The 23,075-nt window shown below is 44.9% G+C and overlaps 1 protein-coding gene across 1 annotated transcript; it reads left to right on the top strand.

Moving 5' to 3' along the window:
• The first annotated feature begins 240 nt into the window (after positions 1–240).
• On the top strand, positions 241–3,159 carry LOC123114168 (ribosomal protein S4, mitochondrial-like). The gene has a single exon (XM_044535547.1). It carries the CDS (start codon positions 1,714–1,716, stop codon positions 2,785–2,787), a length of 1,074 nt encoding a protein of 357 aa, XP_044391482.1. The 5' UTR covers positions 241–1,713; the 3' UTR covers positions 2,788–3,159.
• The last annotated feature ends 19,916 nt before the right edge of the window (positions 3,160–23,075 follow it).

Here is a 23,075-nt window from a genome sequence, read left to right as displayed (position 1 = left end):
ATTTCTATAAGTGAATTATTGATCAAGATCAAATGGAGAAAATGTAGATGTGAAACTATGTTCTTTGAACACCTTCTTCCATGCTATTGAAGCTGGCAAACAGGGGAGTGAGTGAAGAGAGAAGCCATGCCTCTTTCGATGTGAGGCAAGCGATGAACGAGTAGATGCTGCCCTTAGACCAATTTTCTCTTTCGGTAGCTGACACCGAGATGGGCTAGGCTAGGAAACCTTATTCGAGACGATAGGGATGGTAAACAAAGCGATGGGGTATACGTACGAATTGGAATACAAATGAAATCATTGCCTATAAAGATGAACCCGTTAGCGTATAGGAACAACAGCATATGAAAGTTGGGTGGATACTCCTATTTAATTGGTTTAACCAGAAACAGAGGATAGGATTCGAAAAGTCAACCGGAAACCGAGCCCTAACCTTTAATTGATGAGAATTTCCATACCCCTACTACTCGTATGTATTGGCGTGGGTTCGTATGTAAACATTCGTATTGGCTTAGCAGAGCACTTCGTATCCCGCCACAACCGATCCTTTGCTTCCTTCTCACTCAGCTTTTTGACTCAACAGTCGTTCCCCCTGTTACACAAAGCTACGTATACAGGGGTAGTTGTTCATCCCTTTTGCTCGTGACATATCCCCTCGCTCTGTCTTCTATTCCTTCTGTGCGTTACGTTACTAAGGCCATCGGTCTTATGGAAAGAGAAGGCATATAATCGATTCTTTGACCGGCTTTGCTTCTTTCGTGATTCACGTAGATTGGAATTCACTTTCTTTAGGGCATGGCTAGTTTCGGGTTTTCTAAAACCATCGCCCAACTCTTTCTTATTCAGACACGCCAACTGATATGTTGGATTAACAAGCTAGGGAATAATTGGGGCTTATGTGGACCCCTTCCCTTTAATTTAAGAAAGAGGTCTTCCTAGCTGACTTGAAACTAGATCTTCTTCCGAGTTTCGTTCTCTATGGCTTGTGAATTGCTGTACTGCCTGTTTCACTCTCTTCTAAGGGATCTCCTCCTATGGAGGTATGTAAAGTGGGTTCTATCGCATTTTCCATCTTAGGGCGAGCAATATAAGCAATTCTGGTATCAACAGATACATTGTTTGGGAAAGAAAGTGAAAACAATAGATCCAATTCTGGGTTTTGGGGATGGATTTCTCACAACCCTGAGGTGCTTGCTAATCTCTCGGACGAGTCGATGTCAATAGCAATTCTGATGAAACATCTTAAACATCTTTAGTGCCTTTTGCCTTTGAGCTCAATCGATCAGAAGAAAGGGAATATAACCTGCCCCTCATTGTCCTTCAATCATGGTGCAATGAATATCGTAGATAGAGTGATTTCGATCTCATATAGCTAGCTTTCCTTTCAAAGTGAAACGATTTTCCTTTTACGTTGAGATATTTGAATTGGATTTTCTTTCACCACTACTATCGTAACGCACAGAAAACACTGACGTTTCCGCTCGCTTTCAACCACTGCCACTTTACCTGAGCACTGTGACGCAGTCGGTCAAGTATTGAGTTTCTGCTAGTATATCAAGGACTTATGAGAACTGAAAAGAAAAAAACGAAAAAAGGAATTCTCATAGTTCATTGAATTAAGGGAGGGCCATTCGTGGGGGGTTCGTGGAAGAGTTGGGTTCGATTCCCTTTATACGCGATGTGGCGAAAAAGACTGATTCAACGAAATATGCCATGCCAGCATTAAGATTTAAAACGTGTCGTCTACTTCCAGGAAATGTTCGGAACAGAGAACTTTCTCTAATCCAACGCCGTATTCTCCGAAGATTGAGGAACAAGAGGAGATCCATTAAAAGAAATCTTTCTCGGAGAGAAAATCGAAACAGTAACATCAAATCACAAACTACACGAAAGTTGTCTCTTTATTATGGGGATTTACCCATAAGGGAGATGCACAGAGGAAGAGAACTAACTTCATATATCCCTTTTTTACTCAATCAAGAAACAAGATCGGACGTGATTCCGGTTCGTCTCCATTTTAGTGACACTCTTCCTCAAGCAAGGCAGCCGATAAGTCATCGAAGGGTTTGTTTGAATAATGGACTGGTAACCATTACTCATTTGAAAGTTTCCCACGGTGATCTAATATCTTTTAAAGAAAATGACGCGAGAACCCGCGGTTTTGAAATAAGGAGATCTTTCTATATCGACATATCAGTTGGAAAAATCATAGGCAAATTCCTATCGGCCATATCAGTTGGAAAAAGAAGAGGCAAATTCCTACCGGCCAGAATCTGGAGAAGAACAAAAAAAGAATGGTTCCGCTTACTCACAACTCAGAGGGGATGCCGCTTACTACTCAAATCCAAGGAATTGCAAAAGTTGCGTTCTTATATGCAAGAAGAAGACTTTGAAAGAACAAAGAAGTTTGGATCCGCAAAAGTATGCTTAGGCAGTTCCTTCGCTGAGCACAACAGAATGAAGAGGAATTTGTTTCATTTCAAATACTTCTTCTTATTGAAAAGAGGGAAGGAGAAAAACCGAAATCTTCCTACTCGAACAATAAGTCCTTTTGTAGAAAAGTCTTCTTTATATAGTAATTCGACCTATTGCTCCGGATCCCCGTTTACTAGGAAGATAAGAATCAAAAGGATCGAACTACCTACTCATTATTCGGAGGTGAATCATAGAACACTAAAAGCTGTGGTATCTTATGGACCTAACATAGGTCACATCCCTCACGACATAAGATTGAAAGATCCAAACCTTCCTCTTCGGAGCGGAAACGGACGTGGCCAAAACATATAAAAAAAGATCGGCCTAGTCGCTCATAGGGACATATCTATCCGGATAGAGGATAGTCTAGATCAATTTTGAGAAAAATCTCTCTCTATATAGATAGGTATCTCTGTGGATAGAGATAAAGATAGGGATCCCTATAAATCGAAATATATGGAAAAAGTGCACTTTTTGACTACTACTACTATTTCTTAGACTTTTTCAAGGAAACATCGTTTTTTCGATTTTGACTGAATTGGTCGGAGCGTAGACGAGCAAGCAGAGCCCAGGAAAGAGGTCAGATCGTCATAGAGCAGTCGACTATAAGTATAAGACTGCTGGCCTGAGAGAAGGCAGTCTCTCTCGGGAAACATGGCCCAATTTCTCTTCTTTCTTTTCACACGGGCAACAATTGGGAATAAAACAGACCATGAACATGAGTTTAAAATGTAAAAAAAAGGGAAGAGTGCATTCTCCACTTTCTTATCTCGAAAATGCGTAATATAGTGATGTCATGTGTCTGTTTCTCTGAAAAGGTGGGTCGGCCCTTAGGGCAAACAGTAGTGCCAGGTTCCATTGTGGAACGGTCGTTTGCCGGTGACCTTTGTCCGCTGTAGTACGAGTGACTGGCGCATCGCATCCAATCTCTCATGTCAATGAGTCAGTTAGAAAACAGCTCCAAATGAATCAGTGATTTCCCCTTTATTTCCCTCGGAGCGCAAGGGGAAACAAGATTGAGAATGAATTAAAACACACCAAATGTTTCATTTTGCCTATTATCAGTGGTCAGCTCTGATACAAACCAGGGGAAAAAGAACCTGGAACGCCTTCTTTAAGGCGCTACTATTTCTAGCGGCATAGGTGCTTTATCACAATACGAAAGATGTACATACGAGGACTACGATTCCTATTTAGAGATATTCCTACGAGCGATAGACGTAGTAAGGAAATTACGTACGCCAATAACAAATACGAATACGAATTACGCCTACGAGCCTACGCAATGGCATGTTTCGGCGTATAAAGCTAAGAACGAGAATAGCCTACTGCCTCCACTCGGAAAAGGCAAAGGTATCCAGTATAGGATATCGATGAACGGAGGACAAGGAAAGCAGGCAAGGTGAACCTCCTTTGCCAAAGCCCTTTTGAAATACCTTCTTTTTGAACCTTTAGAAAATACCTGCTAGCTATCCCTAGTTTTGTTTAACCAGCTTTCCCCCAAAAAGGGGAGATCCGCTGCTTACTGCTCACGGAAACATCCGACCTTATGGTCAAGTCGTCCGCCTATCTTTCTGATCTCATTCGTTTTCCGATCGCATAAAAAGTCATGAGATCAAAAAAGAAATGTGAGAATGTAGTTACAGATGTAAAAAAAGTCAATATCTCGTCCTCTTGTTCTTAAATCATGAATTGGATGATGTGCGTTTCATCAAGTATGAACATATTGCATTTTTTGCTATGCAATTTCAGTACCGGATCGACGTCCATTTATTTCTGTGTCCTCATCCGCGTGTATGTCTGTGTTAGATAGGCTCTGGAAGGCCTTACTTTACTAACAGGTAGGGCGCGTTACTTTTATTCTTTTTTTGCTGCTTACCCGCATGTTTAGATTATTTACTTGCCCTTTCACTTTTTCTTCGGCTGTCACCAACTTTGTTCAATGCTAGTCCCTAACCCATGAATAAGGGCTCCGCTGGCTACCGGGTTCAGAGAAGTTTGTAAGCTCTTTCTCTTTTTTCGTTTTTCGCCACCTCCTGTGTCTTTCCGTTTAAGGTCTTTAATTCGGCATTAGCTTCGTTAGAGAAAGCCATGCGTGAACTACAAAGCATGGGATCCTGAACACCACGAAAGAAAGCGTACTACTTTTCAATAAGGTCCGACTTCAGAGAGGAGAGACATGAACTTGTTTTAGGCGTAGAAAAGGCATACGGTATGAAAGATTGATTGAAAAGAGGTAGGGACTGGTCTCGCTGCTAAGGGAGAAGGAGACCTCTGTCGGAGCAAGCTAAAGAGCCCACTTTATATCGTCGATTTCAGGTAAGGCACTCGATCAAGCCTATACATCCGGGAATTTCGCTCCAAACCAAAGACGACTTGCTTTGCTGCATTTCTTGGGCCGGGGCTTTACTTGATTTTGGCGAAAGAAAGGCCATATGATCTACTTTCTGGTGCCGGTCCCTTCACAAAGATAGCCCCTTCTTGCTCTTATTCTTATTCTTATTCTTATTCGGTGGAATACAAGAGTTCTGAAGCTCCTTTCTTTCAAGTGAAAGTTGCCTATCTTTCTTGGTTCGGAATCCAATCCAGTTGAAAACAAACAATTGCCCGATGGCAAAGTCAGATGAAAGGCTAGGAGTGTAAACCACGTACGAGCGTGGCGCAGAAAGCGAAATGTTTTGCAGCGAGTCAAGCGTAATACGATCAAAAGGAAATGGGGTCGATGCTAAAACTCAAACAGTTCCCCAGAGGGGGCCCCGGGTTGAAAGAGCGAGCTACATTCTTTCATAGAAGACAGAAAATAAGAGGACTGATGCTTTCTTACTTCATCTTAATATAGGGATTATAGCATTGGAATTATGGAATTTGAATGGATTGAGTACATCAAGATGAAGAAATTAACGTAATAAGCGATATTCTCAAAAGATTCGGTCATGCCAGAAACCTCAGTGTGCATGGCACTAAAAAGGGTACAAAGAACCTGAGATGCAAGTAATGGCTGAATAGCCGGGGAAACACTAAATAAAGACAAGTGTCATCCGGACTTACTTGATTGATTGAATCGAGAGATGGAAATGCCATTGAGAGATTAGAAGGGATAGAGAAAACGTCAGATAGAGGTCGTGCTTCTGCTCAGTCCAAAAGAACAATCTGAGTGAGGATAAGGTGGTTTATGTTAGGGTCCGAGAAAGCAACTTGACATGCCAATCCTAACAAGAATTCCACTCTTTCTGGTCATGTCAGAAACCACCTCTTGGAAAGCAGATCGAAAGCCAATCGTTTCAGAAGATGATGACCCTCTTGTGCTCCTACGTTCCTGCTAGTTGGTGGATGAAGAATAGGAGAGAGCTTGCTTGAGTAGAAGATAACCCGCGAGAAGGATGTTTTGTAGCGCTTTCTCATACAAAAGGAAAAGGCGTCACGACCGAAGATAAGGAAAGATCCCAGCTTTTCATTGCTCTGTCGCGCCACCCCTCCTCCCAGAGCCGGTTCTTATCCATAGATTTTTCAGCTAAAAGATACGGTATATATATCAATGAAAGCTGGCGCCTTTGGTTCTTGGTACGACTGGTACTTTTTCTCATTTATCGGTCTAGTTGGAAAAATTTCCCCTCAAAGAGCAAGTTTTTCTTATATATTATGCTGCGCCCTTGCCCTTAACCTTCCTTTCTCTTCTATAAAAAGGCTGGACGTCAAATGTAACTGATGCTTATATTCTAAATATGACAAGCAAGAAACCTACTATTGCCGTAAACAAAAACCCAAACATTAGTAACTAACAGAGCTTTCCTATTCTAACTATTTCCCTATAAACCATGATTGATATACCAATCAAAAAAGACTTCTGAAACTAAACTATTCTATTGATTTATGCCCGTGCTTCTTCTTCTGTTTTTGTACGCAGAAGGATGTCTAGGAGGAACAGATCACTGAGGTTAAGGATGAGAAGGTGAAAAGTGAAGATAGAGAATAGATGCCATGAACAAGTGTATCAATTCAAGAGTTAAGGAATACTATTGGGAAGATTGGGCATTGGGTTCATCTTGTTATTGACCATCCCTTTTCAACACATATCTTTTAGTATACGTCTTTTTTAGTTGCTTAAAGATTTCAGATATTGCTTTTTCTGTTATAGGAAGTGTTGCGTTCCCCTTTAGGGTGTTTGTCAGTGGCGTCACCCGATAGGGTGTGTGCCCGGAAGAGAGAAGAAAAACATGTTGCTTGCTATTTCTGGTTGAAGAGCTATTTTTCCTATCGAACAGGAATTCCGAGGGATGTTTTTTGTTGTCGATTTGTAGCAATAGAAAGATAATGGAAGTGATTGAATAAGTTGGGTCATGAGAATGGAAGTTGGGTCATGTTGATACTAGATCCATGTCTTGATTATTCGACTTTTCCATTCCAATGCACAATACTATGCATTCCATTCCAAAGAGCGGTTTCGGTGGGTTGATATGATTTCCACTTTGACGGTCCTAAGTTGGCATTCTGTGCAGATAACTTCCATCTCGCCGTAGACGAAAAGTACCCAATTTCATGCCAAGAGACCATGTAAGGGTTGTACGACCCATCCATATGATAAAAAGACTCACAAGCCTAAGAGCAATTCCTTCCTTCCCTATCATTAATTAAGGACTGGCTTGCTTCGAGAGAAAGGAAATCTGAATTCCATAGTCGTCTTCCTCACGAGCTGGAACAACTAAAGGTGTAGGTTGGAAACATACTTTTTTCCGTTGGATTGTGCTCCAGAGAATGGAATAGTAATACACGCTCCCGAGAGGCGGCATTAGTTTATGGTTCGAAAGAACGAGTCACTCCATCCAGCTATACTTGCATTGATATAGACGATTTGAGCCTTTGAATTTACTTACTACAAAACAAGCTATGTTCTCCTATATATTTCCTTGGGCTCGCTTTACAAAAGAAAAACAAACTACTCCTCTTGATGTGGTCAGAGTGAAGTACTAATAGGCACAAAAACAGCAGGAATATCTCCCCATTTCGTTGGAACTGAGGCCTCTATCTACCGGCCCGAAAGGAGGGTCTCATGCTTGTAAACTAGCATATATCTTGCACAGAATGAACCTTCCTTCAGTCACAACGAGAAGCACTATCGGGGTCTGAACGAATAGAAAACACAATCAACACTTCATATCAAAGTCAACCAACGTTTATCATATAGAGCAGAATCTTCATTCTGATTTGATTAGCCAACCCTCCCTCGAGTCGTATGCTTTCTGATCACTCTCCTATGCTGGTTACTTTTCTTTCAAATGTTACGTCATTGCAGGTCCTCGCCCTTCAGGTTGAAGGAGATGTGTACTCGACTTCCTTTAAGTAAGTGGTGGCCCATAATAGTAGAGATGTATAACAACAGTAGCTTAACCAAATGGATAGACTTGAACTCTTCCACACCCCCTTGCTAGAGGTTTTAAGAGAACAACCTTTTGGGGATACCAATTCCACCCATTCGCAGCAAAGGAACTAGCACTTTCTTAAGCTTTCCACCGTTCTTGCTTATTCCCCTTACTTACCCAATGAAAGATATAGATTGGAAATTGGAAGATGGTCGTTCATAGTTATCTTGTTGAAAATACCCTCCCTTACTCATCAAAACGTTGGAAGCGACTTGAGATATCTTTTGGGAAGAGAGAATAACTATAGATGCTCGATATGCATATTGATCAATCGATCTCCGCGTCCTGCCAGTTCGCTAAGTAGACTCACTCTACCGAGGGGCAGAAGAAGATCAAGTCGATAAGGGGAAGCGCTGAGAAAATTCTCTCTCTTATCTAAATATAAGAGCACGCTTTATCTCTATGCACACATAAAAAGGGGATCTTGTGATGATGGAAATGGTACGTATGTGGACCACTTTGGCTCCGCCCAAAAGCCCCTGAGCCCACTATCTCCTGGCACAGCCAAAGCATTTCCTCGCCCGAGGCCTGCTCAAAGCTAACTTGAATCCGAATAGCTTGCTGCTTCTCCGAAACCTTCACCAGCTTGTGTATCCTTGTAAGGTCGCGGACCCGGCGTAAGAACGAGAAATGTGAGTCTAGCATGACATAAACCCAAACCCCGGCACTTTTGATACTTCTCATCTCAGGACAAGTCACAGAAGAGGTAAGGCGCTATAGCCAGTGAAGGAACGGGAAAGAAGAATCAGTGGAATTAACCAATAATTTATACCATTACGACTTTGAATAATCGCTAATAGCTGACACCAATGGAATATTTTTGGACCCTAAGGCTCACGTTGACTCCGTCCTTTATTGAATAGCCAAGTCGTCGTGAGTAAGCGTACGATCCATCACACAAACGTCCCTAAACCTCAGTAAGCCTTTCTAGATGATGCATTTCCCTTCTTATCTATCGATGTATTCATCTGAGGCCACAGGCAGGTATATATCTACGAGTGGTTTATATAAAGGAGGGTCCTGATAAGAATGCTGTTCGGAAAAGGCAAAACAAGTTGTGTTGACTAAAGCTCAGAATACGTTCTTGCACCACTCCTTTCAAACACACATACCCTTTCTTCTCACAAATGTGAAATTCCGGAACTTTGTGTGTAATTGTTGCAACAACGATAGGGACTCTGCCGAGGGCTCCCCGGTAGGTTCTAGTCTCTCTTTATACTGCGACTAGAGCAAGGCGTAATGCGCTGTGTTGTATGTTGATCAAGGAGGTGCTGCATTGGCTGTAGCTGCAAGAGGTCTTGAGACAGAAATTATGCCATTATTGCTTCTTTCATTTAAAAGCTTGAGTTGGTTCTATCTAGCTAAGTTATTCAATAAAGTAGATCGAAGTGTGTGATGCTTGTGAGTTTGGCAACTACTATATATGATATTTATAACAATACTTGATACTTGATTTATGACTTCCTCTACCTAGACCCACACCTACTTTGAATTTCACTTAACGGAGCGGCGGATCCAATAAAAAGGGACTACATTCCAATCCTACTTACCAGAATAAATAGTTGTATGGCATTCGAACCCCACCTTCATGGTTGTATTCTAATTAGCTGGAAATGTATGACCTAAGCTTCTCAACAGGCATTCACTCAACAGAGCACTTAATGAGTTTTCTAATGGCTTGAAAGACTACTATGTTTCTTTTAAGCTTAGTTGCAAAAGAAAAGCAAAGGGGAATGCGGGTCCATTTCGTAACGCTTATGGTGATAAAGAAAAGTAACTCCCATCCGCGTGAGAGGCATCGCTACCGGGCCGGGCCTCGATTCCTTTCCTTGTTTCCATTCTGATTGATTCGCTTCTTCGCGCAAGCACTTGGTTCGCCCCTTACTATAACCATCCCACTCAATCTTTTACACTGATGTTTTGTACTCTCTCGACCAGGTCATCATAAGAAAATACTGCCAAATCTTTCCGAAATGAGAGAAGGAGGGAAGGCGTGCTACAACTAACTGCTGAAAAACGCAAGATTAGCGCTAAGAAGCAACCCTAGTTTAAGTACTAGCGTCCCACCCCAACGTTCTTGTACTTCAAAATACTCTCCCCCGCTTGCTGCTCGCCTCAGCCAGACGTGGCTTATGTAGTGGTCAGCATTCCTACGTGCTCCGACTGATCCCCACTGGACATTATATGAGGGGTCTTGGAAACTGTCGTGACGCTTTGGTGATGAAGGTCACCGAGGTGACTATGGAAGGATTCCGTGGTAGTCTCTGACTCCCTCCAACTCAATCAATATCAAGAACATGTCGTGAGCATGGGGTTTGGTTAGGCTTGGTTGAGTTTGTAAGAAATGATAGTAGGTTGAGGGGCTTCATTGATTAGTAAACCTACGGTGCTGGTAAGGTCGGGACCGTGGTCATCCGTCTTCGCTTTGCCGGCCGATAAGATCACTGAGATTGACCAGCCAGCTGGGTAGGTTTGGCTATTCCTTTCTATTGAAAAGGAGTCAGCTGTCTGCGCGAGTCACCTTCCTTAGGCTCCGAGTCACCTTCTTCTAAGCTCCGTTGGACGACACGGCATTCTCGTTCTATAGGCCGGCCGTACTTGTGATGGTTCCCCAGGATCCAATAAATCCACTTAGGTCAACGTTGCCACGATATTGTTCTATGGAAGCAGGTGGGCTGCTTTTTAGAAGTTCAGCCCAGTTTTTCATTAAAAAAATAAAAAAGGGGGGATGGATTGACCTTTCTAACACATATTTTGTCGTACCGGCATGGCCCCACTGATTTGTTTTCGATCAGAGCATCAAGCAGCGCAACCCGATTCTACTTGACTAAGCCCCGTGCTCGTCCAAGGAGGGAGTTTGCTTTACCCAACTCCCCTTTTTGATAACAAGGCAAAAACCTCCGACCCGACATTCATGAGTTTCGAATGAAGAATGAAGAGTGCCCTGCCCCTCTTTTTGGAAGTTGGTAAAGACCCACCCCTTGTTTAAGTCAGAATGAGTCCCCGAGACATTGGCTTCCGCCAACAGTGAACTATTAAGGATCGCATCCCGCGCATATTCTACATTATAGCCTGCAACTAATTCAGCTTCTGCTTCTGGGAGATCAGACGGAGCTCAACTAGTTTCTGCTAGACGAGGAATAAGGAACATAACCAATACGGGGAACAAGGGAATACCGGACCATATCTGCTTTTGCGCCATGACAATCTCCCTCGAATTACAGGGACCTACACATATTAGTACAGTATACCGGGGTCCCCGGCCAGAACCACACGTGCAAGTTTCCCTGCATGTGGCTCGTCCGTGCTTTTATCCAAGGCACTGCCTGCGACTCTGCATGGGAGAAGAGGGCTGAACTGAAAACTTTCATGTTTAGAGCATTGCATTGTCTAAGGGAGTAGGGTGAGTAAGCTGCGCCTACCAAGCTAAGCTTTCGTCGAAAAGGCGTCACTTCTTCCTTTTCGGCGCCCGCCCTTTATTTAGATGTTGGGGCAAGGCAAGCCCAAGGAAAGTCTAGGTTGGCGCTCCATCTCGGCCGGCATCCTGCTCTCGAGAGGTGTGGTCCTTGAGCGAACTAGTCATGTGCTGTGTTGCCCCAACGCAGGGGCATTTGGTGAGGAGCTACGGTTCGGTGGTTGACAAGCCACTGATCAGAGGCGACTGGACTGGAGTTCTTTCATCAAATGATGCATGTGGGCTGAGCCATTCCCATCCCAAGTGGTGGCCCGATTCGGCCTGGCCTGGTCGGAAAGAGATTCTAAATCTCGAATATGCGCACCAAGAATAGATATCTATGTTAGCTAGCGGGGGCGGGCTTTCCCCTGGTAGTCCCACTGCGTCCTCTGAGGTTTCTGGCATGACCGAATCTTTTGAGAATATCGCTTATTACGTTAATTTCTTCATCTTGATGTACTCAATCCATTGAAATTCCATAATTCCAATGCTATAATCCCTATATTAAGATGAAGTAAGAAAGCATCAGTCCTCTTATTTTCTGTCTTCTATGAAAGAATGTATCTCGCTCTTTCAACCCGGGGCCCCTTTGGGGAACTGTTTGAGTTTTAGCATCGACCCCGTTTCCTTTTGATCGTATTACGCTTGACTCGCTGCAAAACATTTCACTTTCTGCGCCACGCTCGTACGTGGTTTACACTCCTAGCCTTTCATCTGACTTTGCCATCAGGCAATTGTTTGTTTTAAACTGGATTGGATTCCAAACCAAGAAAGATAGGCAACTTTCACTTGAAAGAAAGGAGCTTCAGAACTCTTGTATTCCACCGAATAAGAATAAGAATAAGAATAAGAGCAAGAAGGGGCTATCTTTGTGAAGGGGCCGGCACCAGAAAGTAGATCATATGGCCTTTCTTTCGCCAAAATCAAGTAAAGCCCCGGCCCAAGAAATGCAGCAAAGCAAGTCGTCTTTGGTTTGGAGCGAAATTCCCGGATGTATAGGCTTGATCGAGTGCCTTACCTGAAATCGACGATATAAAGTGGGCTCTTTAGCTTGCTCCGACAGAGGTCTCCTTCTCCCTTAGCAGTGAGACCAGTCCCTACCTCTTTTCAATCAATCTTTCATACCGTATGCCTTTTCTACGCCTAAAACAAGTTCATGTCTCTCCTCTCTGAAGTCGGACCTTATTGAAAAGTAGTACGCTTTCTTTCGAGGTGTTCAGGATCCCATGCTTTGTAGTTCACGCATGGCTTTCTCTAACGAAGCTAATGCCGAATTAAAGACCTTAAACGGAAAGACACGGGAGGTGGCGAAAAACGAAAAAAGAGAAAGAGCTTACAAACTTCTATGAACCCGGTAGCCAGCGGAGCCCTTATTCATGGGTTAGGGACTAGCATTGAACAAAGTTGGTGACAGCCGAAGAAAAAGTGAAAGGGCAAGTAAATAATCTAAACATGCGGGTAAGCAGCAAAAAAAGAATAAAAGTAACGCGCCCTACCTGTTAGTAAAGTAAGGCCTTCCAGAGCCTATCTAACACAGACATACACGCGGATGAGGACACAGAAATAAATGGATGTCGATCCGGTACTGAAATTGCATAGCAAAAAATGCAATATGTTCATACTTGATGAAACGCACATCATCCAATTCATGATTTAAGAACAAGAGAGCGAGATATTTACTTTTTTACATCTGTAACTACATTCTCACATTTCTTTTTTGATCTCATGACTTTTTATGCGATCGGAAAGCGAATGAGATTAGAAAGGCCATCATTGGGGAAAACAATGCAATAGCTTCGGTGAGAGCAAAACCCAAAATGGCATAACTTCATGGCCTGTTCGGCCACCTTGTGGAGCTCGACCAGCTTCTTCAGCTGGTCGCTCAGGGGCACCGGATGTTCGGCCTCAGCATAATGAGACCAGAATACTTTTTCCGTCGAGCTCCCCTCTTCGGCTCGGTAATATGCGGCGGCATCAGACACACTACGGGGCAGATCGGCGAACGCTCCTGGAGAGCTCCGGATTCGGGTAAGTAGCAGATAATTAACTTTTATATTTTTGCTTTGCATAAAGAATGCCTTACCCGCCGCTATCTTCTTCATCGCCTCGATCTCATGAAGGGCCTTCTGGGCTTCGGCCTTAGCGGTCTTGGCACTCTCAAGAGCCAAGGCAAGCTCGGACTCTCGAGTCTTCGAGTCACGCTCCAAACTCTCGTGTTTTTCCACGAGAGCCTGGAGCTCTTGCCGCACCTCCGCCACCCGCGCCTCCTGCTTCTCTCGCTCGGTGCGCTCCAAGGCCGCACTCTTTTTGGCCTTGGAGACCGCCTCCTTCAGGATCGCCACCTCGGTCGTGGCTCCTGCAACATTTACGTTGGTCCTGTTATTATTTTGCAACCAAGTATTTCTATATACATTTACAGGAGGTACTATGTACCCTATTTATCCTCGAGATGCTTCTTGGCATGGCCGAGCTTGCTCTCGGACCGCTCGAGGCTTTCCTTCAATGCATTGACCTCCGCAGTCAGTGCAGCAGAGGTCAGCAGCGCAGCCTGCATTCCCATATTGACATATTTCTATTAGACTCCTGTGTATATCTTTTTAGATCCTCAGCTCGGTTTTTCTTTCCGAACACCGAACTGAGCATTAGGGGCTACTGTATATGCGGTAATATTTTTTATATGTTTTTGAACACATACCTCAAAGCCCGTTAACAGGCTTGTACAGGCTTCCGTCAGCCCGCTCTTGGCGGACTGAACCTTCTAGGTCACCGCACTCATAACAGTGCAGTGTTCCTCGTCGATGGAGGCGCCGTTAAGCACCTCCAACAAATTGTCCGGCGCCTTCGAATGGATGGGGGTCACCGGTGTCGTAGGCTTGCCCTTCTTATGAAGGCACCGCCTGTCGGACTCTGGAACCGTTGACGGTTCCGAAGCAGTGTCCGGCCCGGGGCCGGACTTAGATCCCTTCGGAGCTTTACCCCCTTTGGGCCTGGAGTCTGGAAGGTCGCCTTGTGGCGCCTCCAGGACCACCTCCTCCTGGTTTTGTCCCCTACGGGACTCCACCTCAGCGTCGTCTATAGGGAGAGGGGAGGAGGCCATCGGAAGTGAAGCGCTATTCACGTCCGATGAATTCAGGGAGCCGCTCGACGAATCGCCAAGCTGAGCTCTGGGAGGACTGCATAATTAAATTTGGCTTCAGAAGCTATCGAATAATAAAGGAGTGCAATAGGTCATTCGGGTAGCCGGACACTTACGATTTTGCCAGGGGCTTGACCCTGGATGGCCATTCCCCCCTGCCGTCTTCGGCATCGGGGGCGTAGTCCGGCAGAAGGGTCTTCCCCTTCTTGGACCCTCCGGCTTCCCCAGCTGGGGCGGCCTTTCTTTTCTTTCCTCCCCCCGTTGGACGGGGAGAGGCATCTTCTTCTTCTTCCTCCTCCTCGTCTTCGGAGGCGGAGGGTGCGTCGGGGTTGTTGGGTGAATCCGACGCCGCCAGGCGCCGGGAACTCTTCCGAGTCCCCATGGCCTTATTCCTGGCCTTCTTCTCCGGCACCACGTGGGGCGCCGGAACCAGCAGCCCTGTCAATCGGGCGTCCGCTGGATCTTCTGGTAGGGGAGCCGGACAGCTAACCTGTCCGGACTTCTTCAGCCAATCCTGTCAAAGGTAGGGGAGTTTAGATCCCGCATAGAGTTAGACTATGAGAGAAAAGAGTCCCGTAAAGGGTAGAACAACTTACCTCATTGGCCCGACGCCGCGAGCTGAATCCGCGATCTTCGGTAGCGGATGGGGGGGCCTCGGCGCCCTTAAGCAGCACCTTCCAGGCGTCTTCGTACGTAGTATCAAAGAACCCACTCAAGGCTTGGTGTTGTGCCGGATCGAACTCCCACAATTTGAAGGCCCGTTGTTGGCATGGGAGGATCCGGCGGATAAGCATGACCTGGACTACGTTGACGAGCTTGAGGTTCTTGTTGACTAGCTTTTTGACGCAGGTTTGGAGTCCGGTCAGCTCTTCCAAATCTCCCCATGTTAAGCCCATCTCTTTCCAGGAGGTGAGCCGTGTGGGAAAGCCAGATCGGAATTCGGGGGCCGCTTCCCAGTTGGGGTCGCGTGGCTCGGTGATGTAGAACCACCCCGATTGCCATCCTTTTATTGTCTGCACGAAGGAGCCTTCGAGCCATAGGACGTTGGCCATCTGGCCCACCATGGCACCTCCGCACTCCGCTTGACGGCCGCTCACCACCTTCGGCTTGACATTAAAAGTCTTCAGCCATAAGCCAAAGTGGGGCTGGATGCAAAGGAAGGCCTCACACACGACAATGAACGCAGAGATGTTGAGGATAAAGTTCGGGGCCAGATCGTGGAAGTCCAGGCCATAGTAGAACATGAGCCCCCGGACGAACGGGTGAAGAGGAAAACCCAGTGCGCGGAGGAAATGGGGAAGAAAAACAACCCTCTCATGGGGCTTGGGAGTGGGGATGAGTTGCCCTGCATCTGGAAGCCGGTGCGCGATGTCGTCAGACAAGTATCCGGTCGTCCTCAACTTTTTGATTTGCCCCTCCATGACGGAGGAGGCCATCCATCTACCTCCCGCTCTGGACATGATTGGAGTAGGTTGAGGTGGGAAATGCGGGCTTGGGCGTTGGAGCTCGAGTGCGCAGGGACGAATAAGCAGAAGAGGAAGAAGGCGTGAATGGAAGGGGCGGATTCTTATCCCCTTATATGGGCGGCCAAAACTACGAGCCCCCACCAGCCTAATAAAACTCGCTTATCTCCCAAGCGCCACGGTTAATGGCGCGGTTGGGTTACCCACGCCCGTATTGATGAGAATCCCGGAATAAGGGGACACCATCTCTGCTTTGACAAGACGTGCCAAGGAAACTGCCTCGCTAAACGCACTGAGGTGGAACAGTAAAATGAATAAAAGCCTGGCCGTGGCATGATGTCATGCTGCGGAATACGTCAGCAGATCCGATTGATGCAAATATTATTCTCTCTACGATGGAATGTGGAACTTGTTTTGCAGAGCCGGACACTACCCTGGTGTTCAACATCTTCTATGGAATATTCGGAGGAGGAACCCGCCTTGCAATGCCGAAGACAACTTGCGCGTCATACTCGTCGTCATTGAAGCCTGGTTCAGGGGCTACTGAGGGAGTCCTGGATTAGGGGGTGTCCGGATGGCCGGACTAAGACCTTTGGCCGGACTCCCGGACTATGAAGATACAAGATTGAAGACTCCGTCCCGTGTTCGGATGGGACTTTCCTTGGCGTGGAAGGCAAGCTTGGCGATACGATATGAACCCTAGCCCTCTCCGGTGTCTATATAAACCGGAGAGTTTTAGTCCATCGGACGAACAACAATCATACCATTGGCTAGATTCTAGGGTTTAGCCACTCCGATCTCGTGGTAGATCTACTCTTGTACTACCCATATCATCAATATTAATCAAGCAGGAGTAGGGTTTTACCTCCATCGAGAGGGCCCGAACCTGGGTAAAAAACATTGTGTCCCTTGTCTCCTATTACTATCCGCCTAGATGCATAGTTCGGGACCCCCTACCCGAGATCCGCCGGTTTTGACACCGACAGCCGCCCTACCTGGCACGACCCCGTCTTGAGAGAGAGCACCAACTCTCCCCGTTACTAGTAATGCAGGCTCCAAGCTAGTATCGGCCTAGGTAATCAATAATGCCCTTTCCCATACAAGGGTAGAGTGGTTGCGCATGTAAGGTTGGAATAACGGTCCCAACTTAAACCAATCCGTTTTGAAAACAACACATACTTGCCTCGGTACACCACTTCGTCATCAAGTGGCTACCCAACTCATCATCTCCCCCAGGCATAAGTGGCACCCGATGGGGTTTTTGAAAAGTCTTTTGAAAATACTTTGTCTCCATCACCATGCATATTCCTGTCCCTTTTTGCGTAGCACTACTTTAGCATCCTATCTACTCCCACCGGCATAACCCTCATAAGAAGGTAGGGTCATGCACAATGCAAGTATCAATGAGGAAGTAACGGTGGCAAACCACCCCATGTGGTCATCACAGTATCATGTCTCCGATGCAAGCAATAAAAGTGCTATATGACATGCATAAAAGGGTTTCATAGACATGGTCAAAGGGCTGCTTGCCTGGTTCCTCACAGTTTTCAAGTCTTCTGGTTCTTCTCCAAATACTCTGTCTACTTCATCAACTAACGTCGGAAACAATCACAATAAGCAACACGACAAGGCAGAAAATAAAAGTGCTCTAAAAATATGAAGTTGACTTTTCTAGAACTTCTCTGGTTATATGAAAAAGAACCAAAGTGGTTTCATTGGTATTGGATAAGTGAATATTTCTGAACATTTCAATATGATGGAAACAAGGGATTTAATGGATCTGCAATTTGTCTACAGAATGCCTCTTTTTAAAAATGAGTAAAAGTACCCATTAAATCAGGCATGATTTTAGAAACATTTAGAAATTGGTTTCACTGGATTTGGAGTTGAAATGAATATAATATGGATTTTTGAAGTGGACTTATGTGGATAAATGTCCTTTTTAAAAGGTTTAGTGAAAACCAAGCACAACAAAAATATCCACTGTGGCCTATTAAATAGAACTTGATTTATGGAGTCTCTGGAAATTTGAATCATCAAATTCGGAGTCCATTTGAATTGTTTATGGATTTTACGAGCTTACAGAAAAAGAAAAAGAAAAGGGAAAAAGGGGGGTGTACCCTTATCCAGCGCACCAGGCGGAAGATAGCAGTGGGCCAGCCCAGCAGCTCAGGTGCGCGGGTGGTAGGGGCGACGTCGAAGGCGTATGCCAGGGGTGCGCCTTCGGGCGACGGAACGGATCAGGCCAAAGCCGTTTCCACTTAAACGGTCGGGCCCGCGCGCTGGGTCGCTGACGCACGGGGCCGAGAGGCAGGCCGTCTTTAACCTCCCGCGCGCACTCTGGCCGTGGGGAGGAGCGGCTCCCGCCAGCGATTGCCGGGGCTACAGGGCGTCTCCGGCGATGCCCCGCCCACCGGCGTGCTCAGGAGACCACGCCGCACCCATCCATGTGCTGCACGCATGCCGTGGAGGGCTGCAGCGGCGATGGCTTGGGTGGCCGCGGAGGGGGCCGTCAGCGAGATTTGGCACTGCGCGGCAGGTGCGGGGAGGAGGAAATGGAGTGCAGGGAGGGTTGGTGGTGGTGGTGAGGGGGCACTAGAGTGGCTAGTGAGAGAGGAGAGGCTTGGGATAGCCCAAATTTAGGCGGAGCCCGACGGCGGCGCTCCAGCCATTGCGGTGGATGGAGGGCACGGGGAGATGTGTGGGTTGGTCCAGGGGGTCGCTGGGAGGGAGAGAGGGCCAAATGAGTAGAGAGGGGGGCTCGGGGGTGGCCTTTTATGGCGGGGCGATGGTGCACCGTGGACGAGTGCGCCGACGAGGTCGTTGTCGTTGCCAGGGGTCACGGGGGCTCGTGTGTGTGTGTCCGGGGCGTTTGTAGAGATGGTATACGGCCAGGGGAAGGGAGAGAAGGAGCGGGGAAGTGTCAGGGGCGTCGCGCGTGTGAGCTCGTCCATTGGAGCTCTCGGGCGGTTGGGGCGCCTGTGGAGGAGGCAGCATGGGGGAGAAAGAGAAGGGGGACAGGGGCGTGGCGTGTTGCGGACGTCGAGGAGCATCGACTAGCGCGCGGGGGAGGCTCGAGGTGGCCGGAGGCGGTTGGAAGGGGGCGGCTACAGTGCGGGAGCGCACTGTAGCGTGCTCCAGAGCGTGCAAATGGCCGGCATGCCATTTTTTTTGGCAAAGTGGGCACAGCCAAGCTTGTCTGGTAGCTTTAGGGAGGAGTAAAGAATGTGTGGAAAACCTTGGATGCCTTGGGTGGCCACTGTAGTGATGAGGGAGGTGAGGAAGAGGGGTGCAAGGGCTGTCTAGAGAGGTAAAAGAGGTGGTTTCACCCCTCAATTATTGTTCTAAGATGCATCCATTGCTACTGGAGGTAGAAGAGGTCTAGGAGGGGCTATGGTAAAAAGTTGAGGTCATGGAGAAGTGGAAGTGGTCAAAACAGGGGTTTTAGTAAAATGGCAGAAGGTGTTTGTTGGTGGTTTGGGCAAGAATATGAACTCCTCTTGTCATGAGGCTTGACAGGGTCAAATTGTATGAGAAAATAAGAGGTTCCACCAATATTGAGTCCATTTGGGAAAAGTTTCCAATGCAACTTTTGTAAACCCTGGAAATCAACAGAAATGGACTTCCCAAGATTTAGTCATGCAAATCTATTCTCCTTGATGCACCACTTGGTGTAGTGTCATCATTTGAGGTTCTGAACATGTCCACAAAAGTTGAGATCAAAAGGAGAAAGTTGCCAATGTAGAGTTGTCCAAATTTGGTTCTGGACAGAAAGGGTTTGGGGGTATTTTGATCAAGTTAAACTGTTCTCTGACTTGTGCCACTTGGTCTAGATGTATAATTAGAACATTTGAGCATGTTCACAAGGTTTGAGAACATTTGGGAATGTTTGGCAATGTAAAGTTGCTCAAACTTCAAAATGGACAGAAATGGTTTCAAGGGGATTTGATGATGTTATCTTGTTGTCCAAGACATGAGACTTGGCAAGATCATCAAATAGGGCATTTGTGACATGATGGAATTTTCTTGGATTTGTATGAAAATATTTCCTGTAGAAATATTTCAAATCCTTGAAATTGGCAGAAATGGTTTTGGGAGGTTTTGTCCAATATTTTGAACACGACCATGTGTTGAAACTCTTATATATGGGAAATATATGCCCACTGAGTTTCCCTGATTTTTGTCAAATTTTCTTGAAAACAAAAAAAAAATAATTTTTCCCTATTAAAGACCATTTCTGGGCTTAAGAAAAAGCTTTTAAATAAAATAGGAAAAATAACTTTTAAAAATATATTTTTGTGGTTTTGGGGAGTCCTATACCTAATAGGTTTCAAATATACTCTTTGAAATATTTTTCATACCCCAAATCAAGTACTTGCAGTGCAAACCTCAATTCAGGGGTTTTGGAAAACTAAATTTAGAAAATACTTTTTGGCCAAATTATTCTTGTAAGAAAATTCTATACTGTACTATACATATGGCATGATCATTGGGCAGAAGTTTTGGATCAAGGAGAAGGAGTATAAGAGTTGGAGGATTTATTTTATTTTTAGAGCACTTGCAAGCAACAGACAAAATCCAATCAAGGCAAAGTCCAAAACACACAAAAGTTTTTGTCAAACCACATTTTACCATTATTTATCACATTATGTGTTCTGCCATGAAAATCAGGGTGTGACATAACCTGACCTCCAGAATAGGATTACCGTACCACTCTGGTGCGGATCTTACTCTGGAAGACCTACGAGGTTCTGTAGTAACTTAATCTGAAGTTTCATGATCATCGTCATTAGCTTCCTCACTAATTGGTGTAGGAATCACTAGAACTGATTTCTGTGATGAACTACTTTCCAATTCTGGAGAAGGTACAATTACCTTATCAAGCTCTACTTTCCTCCCACTCACTTCTTTCGAGAGAAACTCCTTCTCTATAAAGGATCCATCTTAGCAACGAATATCTTGCCTTTGGATCTGTGATAGAAGGTGTACCCAATAGTTTCCTTTGGGCATTCTATGAAGATGCACTTCTCCGATTTGGGTTTGAGCTTATCAGGTTGAAACTTTTTCACATAAGCATTGCAACTCCAAACTTTAAGAAACGACAGCTTAGGTTTATTGCTAAACCATAGTTCATACGGTGCCGTCTCAACGGATTTTGATGGTGCCCTATTTAAAGTGAATGCAGCTGTCTCTAATGCATAATCCCAAAAAGATAGTGGTAAATTGGTAAGATACATCATAGATCGCATCATATCAAATAAAGTGTGGTTATGATGTTTGGACACACCGTTACGCTGTGGTGTTCCAGGTGGCATGAGTTTGTGAAACTATTCCACATTATTTTAACTGAAGGCCAAACTCGTAACTCAAATATTCATCTCCACGATCACATCGCAGAAACTTTATTTTCTTGTTATGATGATTTTCCACTTCACTCTGAAATTCTTTGAACCTTTCAACTATTTCAGACTTATGTTTCATCAAGTAGATATACCCATATATGCTCAAATCATCTGTGAAGGTGAGAAAATAACGATACCCGCCACAAGCCTTAATACGTATTGGTCTGCATACATCAGTATGTATTATTTCCAACAAGTCAGTAGCTCGTTCCATTGTTCTAGAGAATGGAGTTTTAGTCATCTTGCCCAAAAGGCACGATTCGCAAGCATCAAATGATTCATAACCAAGTGATTCCGAAAATCCATCTTTCATGGAGTTTCTTCATGTGCTTTACACCGATATGACCCAAATGGCAGTGCCACAAATAAGTTGCACTATCATTATTAACTTTGCATCTTTTGGCATCAATATATGAATTTATGTATCACTACGATTGATATCCAACGAACTATTTTCATTTGGTGTATGACCATTGAAGGTTTTATTCATGTAAACAGAACAACAATTATTCTCTAACTTTAAATGAATAACCGTATTGCAATAAACATGATCAAATCATATTCGTGCTCAACGCAAACGCCAAATAACATTTATTTAGGTCTAACACTAATCCCGAAAGTATAGGGAGTGTGTGATGATGATCATATCAATCTTGGAACCACTTCCAACACACATCATCACTTCACCCACAACTAGTCTCTGTTTATTCTATAACTCCTGTTTCGAGTTACTAATATTTAGCAACCGAACAAGTATCAAATACTAAGGGGCTACTATAAACACTAGTAAGGTACACATCAATAACCTGTATGTCAAATATACCCTTGTTCACTTTGCCATCCTTCTTATCCACCAAATATTCAGGGCATTTCCGCTTCTAGTGACCATTTCCTTTGAAGTGTAAGCACTCAGTTTCAGGCTTTGGTCCAACTTTGGGCTTCTTCGCGGGAGTGAAAACTTGCTTGTCATTCTACATGAAGTTCCCTTTATTTCCCTTTGCCCTTTTCTTGAAACTAGTGGTCTTGTCAATCATGAACACTTGATGCTCTTTACTGATTTCTACCTTCGTTGATTTCAACATCGCGAAGAGCTCGGTAATCGTTTTCGTCATCATTTGCATTCTATAGTTCATCACGAAGTTCTACTAACTTGGTGATGGTGACTAAAGAACTCTGTCAATCACTATCTTATCTGGAAGATTAACTCCCACTTGATTCAATCGATTGTAGTACCCAGACAATCTGAGCACATGCTCACTAGTTGAGCGATTGTCCTCCATCTTTTACCTATAGAACTTGTCGGAGACTTCATATCTCTCAACTCGGGTATTTGCTTGAAATATTAAGTTCAACTCCTGGAACATCTCATATGGCCCATGACGTTCAAAACGTCTTTGAAGTCCCGGTTAGAAGCCGTTAAGCATGGTGCACTAAACTATCAAGTAGTCATCATATTGAGCTAGCCAAACGTTCATAACGTCTGCATCTGCTCTTGGAATAGGTCCGTCACCTAGCAGTGCATCAAGGACATAATTCTTCTGTGCAGCAATGAGGAAAATCCTCAGATCATGGATCCAATCCGCATCATTGCTACTAACATCTTTCAACACAATTTTCTCTAGGAACATATCAAAATAAACATATGAAAGCAACAACGTGAGCTATTGATCTACAACATAATTTGCAAAATACTACCAGGACTAAGTTCATGATAAATTTAAGTTCAAT

The sequence above is a fragment of the Triticum aestivum genome, chromosome 5B (genome assembly GCF_018294505.1).
Source record: "Triticum aestivum cultivar Chinese Spring chromosome 5B, IWGSC CS RefSeq v2.1, whole genome shotgun sequence".
Classification (NCBI taxonomy): Eukaryota; Viridiplantae; Streptophyta; class Magnoliopsida; order Poales; family Poaceae; genus Triticum; species Triticum aestivum.
Note: the sequence above shows the minus strand (reverse complement) of the source record. Positions and strands in the feature narration are given on the sequence as shown.

What these genes read in the sequence shown, in the direction of transcription:
- LOC123114168 (XM_044535547.1), top strand. Translation starts at nt 1,714, where the DNA reads ATGCCAGCATTAAGATTTAAAACGTGTCGTCTACTTCCAGGAAATGTT.